General features: G+C 37.5%; 1 protein-coding gene across 1 annotated transcript; it reads left to right on the top strand.

The window, feature by feature from the left end:
• The first annotated feature begins 293 nt into the window (after positions 1–293).
• LOC106374169 lies at positions 294–1,151 on the top strand. The gene has a single exon (XM_013814256.1). The coding sequence runs from the start codon at positions 294–296 to the stop codon at positions 1,149–1,151; it is 858 nt and encodes a 285-aa protein (XP_013669710.1).
• Positions 1,152–10,348: the final 9,197 nt, after the last annotated feature.

Below are 10,348 nucleotides of genomic sequence, written 5' to 3'. Positions count from 1 at the left end.
GTTTGTGCTCTGCTTTCCTATGGTCAGGCCCGGAGTTGAAAACAAGTAAAGCCAAAGTAAGCTGGAAAGAAGTGTGCTTACCAAAGCAAGAATGAGGTCTGGGGTTACGGTCGCTTAAAAAGGTAAACAATGTATTGTGTCTAAAACTCATATGGAGATTGTCTTCTAATAGATCGTCTCTGTGGGTAAATTGGATACATTGTTACTTGATAAGAAAAGGCTCATTCTGATCTATTAAGAGCAATTCAGTTGCCGGATCATAGATGTGGAAGAAACTGTTGAAAATGAGGGACATGGCGAAGTCTTTTCACAAAATGGAAGTTAATAATGGAAAGCAAACATCTTTTTGGTATGATAATTGGTCGAGTTTGAGCTGTCTTAAAGATCTTTTGAATGAAGGAGGAAGTATAGCTTTGGGTATTATGGAGAATGAAATGATGGAGGATGTTCTGTTGAGACATAGGAAACGAAGGCATAGGATCCAGATCCTTAATGAAGCTGAAAATAAGATCGAAAAAGTAAAAAGGAGAGCAAGTCAGGAGGATGATGTGCCACTTTGGAAGCAGTATGATAATAAATTCTCTCGACAGTTCTCTACAAAGAAGACTTGGATGTGTATTCGGCAACCCCAACCGGAAAGTAGCTGGAGTAAAGGTGTTTGGTTTCCCCACTCTACACCTAAGTACTCATTTCTAGTGTGGGTAGCTATCAAAAACAGATTGCAGCTTATGGATAGAATATTATCTTGGAACAATGCAGTAAATGGTACTTTTGTGCTTTGTCAAGTGGAGATGGAAACATGTCAGCATCTGTTCTTTAGATGCCATTACTCAAGTAAAATCTGGAGAGAAATGGTAGAAGGTATCTTGAAGGAAGATTACACCACAAGTTGGGATGAGAACCTCACTATTATATCTCAAGCTAGAAGATGTCCAACAGAAACCTTCATTATACGATACACTTTCCAAGTTGTAGCGCATAGTATATGGAGGGAGAGGAATGCTAGGAAGCATGGTGAGCAACCATTAGATGAGAAGTGTTTAGCGAAGATGATTGATAAAATGGTAAGACTCAAACTGCTACTTGTGAAAGGAAAAGGTAAGAAGTATTTGGAGGAAGGGTTGATGAAATGGTTTGCTACAAGATTATGAAGAATAGGTTTATTTCATAGATTTGGCCGGTTTATGTAAATAAAATAGTAGCACTTGATGTAATGAAGTTTTGATTGAATAAATTTTACATTCATTCAAAAAAAAAGACAATTAAAATTAAACGGAAAGAGTACGATTTTGGCTTGAAAATGTTCTCTACGAGTATTCTACAATACTTATTTCATTGAAACAACTTTAAAAATTGCTGATACTAGTAAGGTGTAAAGCGCCCATTACATATCCCAAACTTTAGTACATACTTTTTCAGGAAAGGATCCGTCAAAAACTTGTTGTTGTTTCCCGACAAATTTCTGATGATTTTCTTCCAGATGAAATAGATCTAACAAACCGTGTTTGTTGGAAATATATCGAGAATAATCATTGTTGACGACTTTTCGATGTATATAATTGATCGGGAGTTATATGTTTTCTTGTAATGCATTACTCGTCCTCCCATCTAGCTCCTACTTGATTGTATGTTTGCTCTTACTTGGTTGTCAAACTCTCTCAAACTATATGACCTTAGATAAGTCTCTGTATTGCTTTCATGCATTTTAATTTTGAAAAACGTTTTGTCCAAATAAAAGGCGGCCACCGTATATCATTATCACTAATAAGTCACACCATAGTAGTACAACATAAGGTGCGACTTGAAGATTAGGATGTTCATACATGAAATTAATGCATAGAAAGAATTACGTTTGACTGTCATTTCTTTTTTCTTTTTAAAAAAGAAGTCAGAAGGTGATTGGTTGGGCCTATAAAAATTTTACCGTATAATTTTGTTTGTATAATTTTTTGATGTAATTGTATCTAAGCTAGGCCTGCGACTTTGACCCGTATCCGATTATCCGAACCGGACCCGACCCAATTTTGACCGGTTCGGTTGGGTTTCGGTACAGTCAAATTTAACCAATGGATAATAATATAAAAATCCACGGGTAACGGGTCGGATCCGGGTTTTATCCGAGCCTAATCGGATACCCGCTATAACCCAAAGTAATGTTTCCCGACATATCCGTTACACGTGCTTCTCGACTCGATACAAAACCCCAATTCCCAAAATACAAACCCTAGCTTTTCGATTCGTCTTCTACATTATAGCGATTGAGAATTGTGAAGGTCTCTATACAAATATAGCAATCAGTGTTATCATAAACCTTAAAGCTGGAACCATTAGTCGATCTCGATCGTCCTTTCTCTCCACCGTCTGCATCTTCGAGAATTCATTTGGAGGTGAGCAGCGATTCCTTTTCGATTGTTTGATTCCTTTTTTGTGTTATATTGATTGGGATTGTTTGATATCTTTGATTCTTTATTTGTGATAAAGTGATTCGTAGATAACTTTTGTCTTTTTATACCGTTGATGATTTTGAATTTTTGATATTGTTGATGTCTCGATGAGTTGATGTTGAGCACGATTTACTTATTCTAATAGTTGTTAACTTGTGTATGTAGATGGATTCTTCTCCAACTTATCAACAAGATGAAATGAACCATGCATCAATAGATGAAGACTTTTCTTCAGAAGAAGATGTACAAACAATGGGTTCGGGAAAAAGGACCACGAGAGATGAAGCTGGTCGTTCTGCAGAAGGGTCAAGAAAAAAGACGAGGTCTTTAGTCTGGAACCATTTCAACAGGCTACCAACCAACTACAAAAGATGCAAATGCCGCTACTGCAAGAAAGAGATGAGTTATCCAACCAAGTCTGGGACCTCTAATCTCAACAAGCATATCACTAACTGTCGGTCATTTATGGTATGGAAGGCTGCAAATAGGTGCAAAGACCAGTCACAGTTAGCTACAGATGAAGAAGGCACCTTGAGTTTGAGCAAGGTGTCTGAGAAAGTGTTCAGAGATGCTACCAATGAGATGATAGTCTTAGCAGAGTTGCCATTAGCCTTTGTGGAAAGCTTGGCATGGAAACACTTCTGCAACAAAGTGCAGTTAGATCCGCCTGTATGTAGAAAAACATGCACAAAGGAGATTGCGGCAATGTGTACGTCGAGGAAAGAAGAAATGAAGAAAGTTCTTGGACATAACAAGCAAAGACTCTCTCTGACAACAGATATATGGACTGCTCCCTACACTGCGGTTAGTTACATGGTGATTATCACACATTTTACTGATTCAAGTTGGAAGCTTAGAAAGATGATAATAGGATTCAAGAATGTGGATATATGGACTGCTTAGCAGAGTGGTCTACAATTGCGAGAGTTCTTGTGGATTGTTTAGCAGAGTGGGATATTAAAAGAGCCTTATGCATCACAGTTGATAATGCCACGGCTAACACATCAGCCATGAAGAAGTTCGAGGAATAATTCATGAACCAAGGAGAAGATGCACTGGTTTTGAATGGCGAGTTCTTGCACGTTAGGTGTGCAACACATATTCTTAATCTGATTGTCAAGAAAGGTTTAAATGAGGTTGATGATAGCGTGACTGCCATTCGGAATGGTATTAAGTACGTGAGGTCTTCAACCAACAGACTGAAGTCTTTTGAGTTTCGGGTTGATACGGGTAAGATAACTAGAGGAATCCTTCCGTTAGATGTCAAGACAAGATGGAACTCGACGTATCTGATGCTAGACCAAGCAATCAAATTCAGGGCAGCATTCGAGAAGAAGAAGGCTGAGGACAAACCGTACAATGACTACTTCATGGAGCTTGAAAATGAGAAAAAGAGGATTGGACCGGCGTCTACAACAGATTGGGAAGAAGCTGAGAGGTTGATACACTTTCTTGTCATCTTTTACAATTCAACTTTGATGCTCTCAGCTACAAAGCGCATTACGTCGCACAAGATCTACAATGAGATTGTCACCATCACTAGGAATGTCAGTAAGATAAGCTCTGCACCAGGCGCTGATGAAACACTACGGTTACAAGCTTTGACGATGATGGGGAAGCTAAGGAAGTACTGAAATCCATTTTTGGAAGTATCTGAGTCTGAGACTACTAAGTCAAAGAGCTGTAAGATGAATAAGCTTTTGATTGTTGCTACTGTTTTTGACCCAAGAAAGAAGATGAACTTTGCTAACCTCTGCTTTGAGAAGCTCTATGGAAAAGAAAGCATCGAGTATAATTTGCTTTCTGAATCCATTACGGATATCATGAAGCGCTTATATGATGAGTACAGTCTTGGATACAGCACAAGTGGTGGAGGATCAGGTGGTTCAGCGTCGCAAGGAGGATCATCTTCACAGTCGCAGTCACAAGAAAGTGGTGCAGTTTTGCAGAGTCAAGTCATAGGCAATGGAATCGGGTATGAAAGAATGGATAATCTCTACGAGGAGCTTGTACAAGAAACAGGTACACAAGATTCTAGTAATGAGTTAGAAGTGTATTTGAGAGAGAAAGTAGAGGCTACAAAAGGTGTTACTGGACTTGGAACCGAGTTTGATGTTTTATCATGGTGGAGAAGAAACAGTGTGAAGTTCCCGATCCTGTCTCAGATAGCTGCTGATATTCTTGTGGTACAAGCATCAGCTGTAGCATCAGAGAGTGCATTTAGCACTAGTGGAAGAGTCTTACACCCTTATAGGAGCTGCTTGACACACTTTATGGTGGAGGTGTTGGTGTGCGCATAACAATGGTTGAAATCGGAGATTAATATAAACGAGAAAGGCATTCATACCATAGAGCAGCTACTTTCAGATGTGGAGCAACAAGATGATCTTATGAGAGGTATGATTCACCTCTTTTGAACTCTTTAGCATATGATCTTGATACTTGAAGTTAGAGCACTTATAGGATTCTGTTTTTTTTTCATAGAGCTTGAAGCTAGATGCAATGTAGAATAAGAAGTGGACTGTGGAGTGTGGACGAGTGAGAGAGAGTGAGAGTGACTGTCTCATTTTCATTTTATGTTTGCCGTTCTTGTTTAAGACTTCAACGCTTCAAGAGTTCAAGTACTTTATATTATGGTGTGAACTTGTTGCTTTGAGAAACCTTTGTTTTATTTTCTGGTTTTCATTTTCGGATTGTGTTCTTGTTTAAGACATCAAGTACTTTGACATTTCACCAAATAAGTTTGCTTTGAGAATCGGTTTTATTTCGGTTACTATTATGATTTCGGGTACTTTTTAACCGAACCGATCAGTACCCAATTGTTTCGGATAAGACTTCGGGTATGTTTTTAACTGAACCGGTTAGGACCCAAATTTTTTGGATTAATTATGGTTACTTTCTTCGAAAACCCGAACCGACCCGGAACCAGACAGAACCGATCTGAAACCGAACCGCAAGTCTTCCATGTACCTATTGGTTACAATTTCTAAATAACCGAAATACCCGGACCCGAACGGTTCTTACCCGGAACCGACCCGAATACCCGAAATCCCAGGCCTAATCCAAGCTGTAAGAATTGAATGAGAAAATAATAAAAATTGAAACATATTCCCAGCTACAACAATATTTTTCCCTACATCTTAAAAACTACAATGCTTTATAAAACAAGATTGCTATTGCCATTTTTTATTTTTTGGTTTTAGATTTAAAAATTAGATAAAGCTTGATTGGTAACTTTTATGGCTGTAGATAGAAATGAAAACTAAAGCCACTTGATACATTCCAACAAATCACCTCCGTCGTGTATATTTCTTCGCTAATGCAATTTAACGAAATCGAATGTACAACCGGTTAACAAAACATATACTCCCAGCTTTTTTTTAAGTGTCACTTTGACATTTTTAATTTTTCATACAAATTAAAAAAATTATTAAAATATATTTATGTTCTTATTAATTATATCTATTTGTAAATAATATTAAGCTGGAAATAAATATAATTTGTTGGGATTTATTAAATTCATGTTCAACTCTATATTGTTTGATTAGTACGATATTGTCAACTTTGGGCTTTAGGCAAGCCCGCATGGTTTTACTTTTGGCTTCTTTCCCAAAAGGCATCGTACTAATTAGAGTTGGACATCTCTTTATATATTAGACATTCTTTGTCTATTCTCCAATGTGAGACTTAGTTTGATATATCACATTCTCCTCCTTAAACTAAGGACCATACTCTCATATCGTGTCCCACAACTGAACTTCTAGGATCTTCTGACTTAATCTCTGCCACACATTCCTCTCATTCATAATTCGAAGGGTCCCATTCATATCTCGAAGGGTATTTTGGTATTCTTGTAGACTTCTCGTCAACCGCTCTGATACTAATTGTTGGGATTTATTAAACCTATTTCCAACTCTATATTGTTTGATTAGTACGATATTGTCCACTTTGGGCTTTAGGCAAGCCCGGATGATTTTACTTTTGGTTTCTTTCACAAAAGGTCTCGTACTAATTAGAGTTGGACATCTCTTTATATATTAGACACTCTTTGTCCAATTCTCCAATGTGGGACTTAGTTTGATGTATCACATTTCTTTTTCTCCTAATCATATCTCACATAGAATTTTTATTCTTGGTCTCTAAGTTAACATCAAGTTTACTTCCAACATTCTCCCCTTAAAAATTGAAGTTAACTTGCTTCAAATCTCCAACTCCTACTAGCTCTCTCATTTCTTTGAATTTGCCTTAGTCAGAATATCGGCTCTTTGTAACGATCCCAGAACATGCTGGACATCCACTTGCTCGTTTTCGACGCATTCTCGGATGAAGTGGTACCGTTTATGTATTTGTTTGCTTCGTCCATGAAATACTGGATTCTTGGTAATAGCTATCGCAGATTTGTTGTTAATGTTGATCATTACTCGTCGGCAAGGTTCTTCAGTTACTTCTTCGAGCAATTCTTCTAACCATATTGCTTGCTTGGCGGCTTTGGTAGCAGCCATAAACTCTGCTTCACACGAGGATAGAGCAACCATCTCTTGCTTTTGAGAACACCAGGAGATGGGATAATCATTCAGATAGAAAACATGTCCTGTGGCACTCCTTCCGCATCTTCGTCTATGTTATGGGATGAGTCGCTGTATCCTATTAGCTCAGTCTTGTTATTTCTTCTGAACACCAGCCCAAGTGACTTGTGCCTTTAAGATATCTCAATGTCTGCTTCAGTGCTGCGCCATGTGAGGTCTTCGGATCATGCATATAACGGCTAAGTATTCCTATGCTGAATGAAAGATCAGGTCGGGTGTGTAAAAGGTATCTAAGACACCTGATGTTTCGCATGTACTCTCGCTCGTCTATTCTCTGTTCATCCGGTGTCTTTGACATCTTTAGGCCAAACTCCATAGGAGTATGTGTTGCATTACATCTGTCCATCCCTGTCTCGTTCAAGATTGTATGCGCATATCGCTCTTGTGTTAACGTTATTCCATGTTGATGAACTTCGATGCCCAAGTAATAGGTTAACAATCCTAGATCAGACATCTCGAAAATATCTGATATCTCTTTCTTGAACTCTTCTATCAGCTCCAGCTTTGTCCCTGTTACTAATAGATCATCCACATACACTGTGACTACGACCAAATGCTCCTTTGATCGCTTTCGATATAACGAAGGTTCTTTAGAACACTTGACAAAGCTTAAACGCTCAAGTACTTTATTGATTTTCTCGTTCCATGCTCTCAGAGCTTTCCTTAAGCCATATAGAGCTTTGTTTAACTTGTATACTTTATCCTCGCTACGTTTAACTTTGAAACCTTCTGGTTGACTTATGTACACATTCTCCTTTAGATCTTCGTGTAGGAAAGCGGTTTTAACATCTAAATGATGTATTTCCCAACAATGAGAAGCTGCAAAAGCTATTATGAAACAAACGGTTTTGATTCTCGCCACTGGAGCAAATATTTCCTCAAAGTCTATGTCGTGTCTCTGATGTATCTTTTTGCGACCAGTCTAGACTTGTATTTGTTTATGCTCCCATCACTGTTTCTTTTGATCTTGAATATCTACTTCAAGCCTATTGCTTTTGCTCCCTTCGGCAAGTCCACAAGATCCCACATTCTGTTTTTAATTATAGATTTCATCTCGTCTTCGCATGCATCTCTCCACGCTTTCTCTTTAATTCCATTAGAATTTCATAAAATAATATTTTTATATAATAAGAAAAAATGTTAAAATTTCACTTTTAAGAATAAGGAGATATAGGTAATAAATATATAGACGAGAAAAGTAGCCACAATATTATATTTTCTTAAGTCTTTCGAATATGTTATCAACTGTTTTTGTTGTTTACCTGTTTTGTCATTAAGTTCGTCGCTATAATCAATTAGGGGCATAGCCTCCGCGCAAGCGCGGGGCCGGGTACATTATTGATGCATTGTGTAGTCTTATGTATAAGATTATTTTTTTTAACTTTTTTTCCGTGTTGTATATAATCTATATTATAATAGATCGATTAGGTTGATATGAGAATAACCAGTGATTTATTATGTGTTGATATTTCCAATCTTATGTGTGGACGTCTAAAAGAGTTTCCGATTTATCTTCATGAATTCGACATCTAGCAACATGTTCCCCATGAATATGCCAGACAGAGACCCACATATCCGCTGAGATTCAACATCTGACACGCTGACTAATTTCCATCCTCATTAGCTATCCAGTAAATCCGCAAGCTGTGCAAGTATAAGAAAATAATTAGGGCTGGGCAAATAAACCGAACCCGAAAACCCGAACCAAACCCGATCCGATAAAAATGAATCTGAACCGATCCGAACCCGGCATAAATACCGAATGGATCTTGTTTTATGGTATTTTGGCTTTATGGGTATTATCTGAACCGAACCCGAACCTAAATGGATACCCGATAGAACCCGAAACATTCAAAATTTCCAAAAAGAACTTGTACCAAACATGATATCAATTCCTAATATGTATTCAAAATATATTAAACATCTAAAATAATTATCTATTATACGAAGATTGATGGTTGAAAGTGGCGGTTGAAGGTTGAAGGTTGAAGTTTTTAGATTTTGGTTTTGTTTTCATTGAATAATGTTTTTCATTTCATGAGAACTTGGTTTTCGTTTTATGCTTTCATTTATTTGGTTTTCTTTCGATCAATAACTATGTTTACCTTTCACTTGATTTTGAATGTTCACATTTGATGTTCCTTTCTTTTTGTTGAACCGATTTTATTTATGTTTTGGTTACAAAATAGGTACAAATCAAGTATTTTAAAACCAAAGAACCGATTTTACTTACTTTTTGGTAACAAAGTAAATATAAATCATGTACATTTAAACCGAAGAACCGATTGAGACCCGAACCCAAAAATACATCGGGTTATACCGGTTCTTTGAAGAATTACGAACCCCGACCCGAACCCGATAGAACCCCAACCGTTCCCGAACCGAATTTTCATATAACCCGAATGAGGCTGATTTTAATAAACCCAAAAAACCGAAACCCGATTGGGACCCCGAATGCCCATGCCTAAAAATAATTATCTACCACAGTTTAGAAACCCCAAACAATAGTGAAACCTTTTATTAGACATAGATCAAGAGAATATACATAACCTTATAAATATGGTCAAGGCGAGATCTTTTAACAGAAATAAAAAATGAGCTCATCTCAGGTCTATGCGAACCCTATTAGTCTGTCCAAGAAGCTGTGTTTCTTTTTCATTTGTTGTTCCTGTAGTTTTAGGCTGTGTAAACGATTTTGTTCACCTCCTCCTTGAAACTACCATTGTGTTTTAATTCGGATTTGAAGTCTGGAAAATTAGTGAATCCCTCCATGGCGTACAGGTCTTGGTGGACAACTTCGGAAAGTAGAACAAACAACAAAGAAAAGTTATATTAATCAAGTTTTCGGTAGGACTATGAAATTCTATCAATTTAAAGAGTTGCAATGATACGTGACACTGAGGTGAGAGTTAAGCGACGAAGTGGGAGAACCCTAGGCCCTAGCTTAGAGACGGTGAAAAAGAATAGACGATTAGGAGGCTTCTTTGGGTCTGTCTGACGTCAGCCTTACCTTTTAAGGCTTATGTAGAAACTAGGTCTGATAGGCCGCGAGTTAATTAAAATGACCCAACAACCATTAATTCATTAAACAACCCTGTTCGAAAACTCATCGCCGAAGGCCGTAAAATCGCCGGAAAAGCGTAACTCGGGCACCAACGGTGACGATTTAGATTGATTCGGTCCAAAAATCAGGATTCTTAAAAAAAAAAAATTTACTCATTTCATCCTATAATCGAGTAGTATATATAAAGATTCATGATATTTTCATGAAAATGGCAAAAACGAAGAAATTGATGTATAACTCGTGAAAAATTATGA

Source organism: Brassica napus, chromosome C5 (genome assembly GCF_020379485.1).
Source record: "Brassica napus cultivar Da-Ae chromosome C5, Da-Ae, whole genome shotgun sequence".
Taxonomy (NCBI): Eukaryota; Viridiplantae; Streptophyta; class Magnoliopsida; order Brassicales; family Brassicaceae; genus Brassica; species Brassica napus.
Note: the sequence above shows the minus strand (reverse complement) of the source record. Positions and strands in the feature narration are given on the sequence as shown.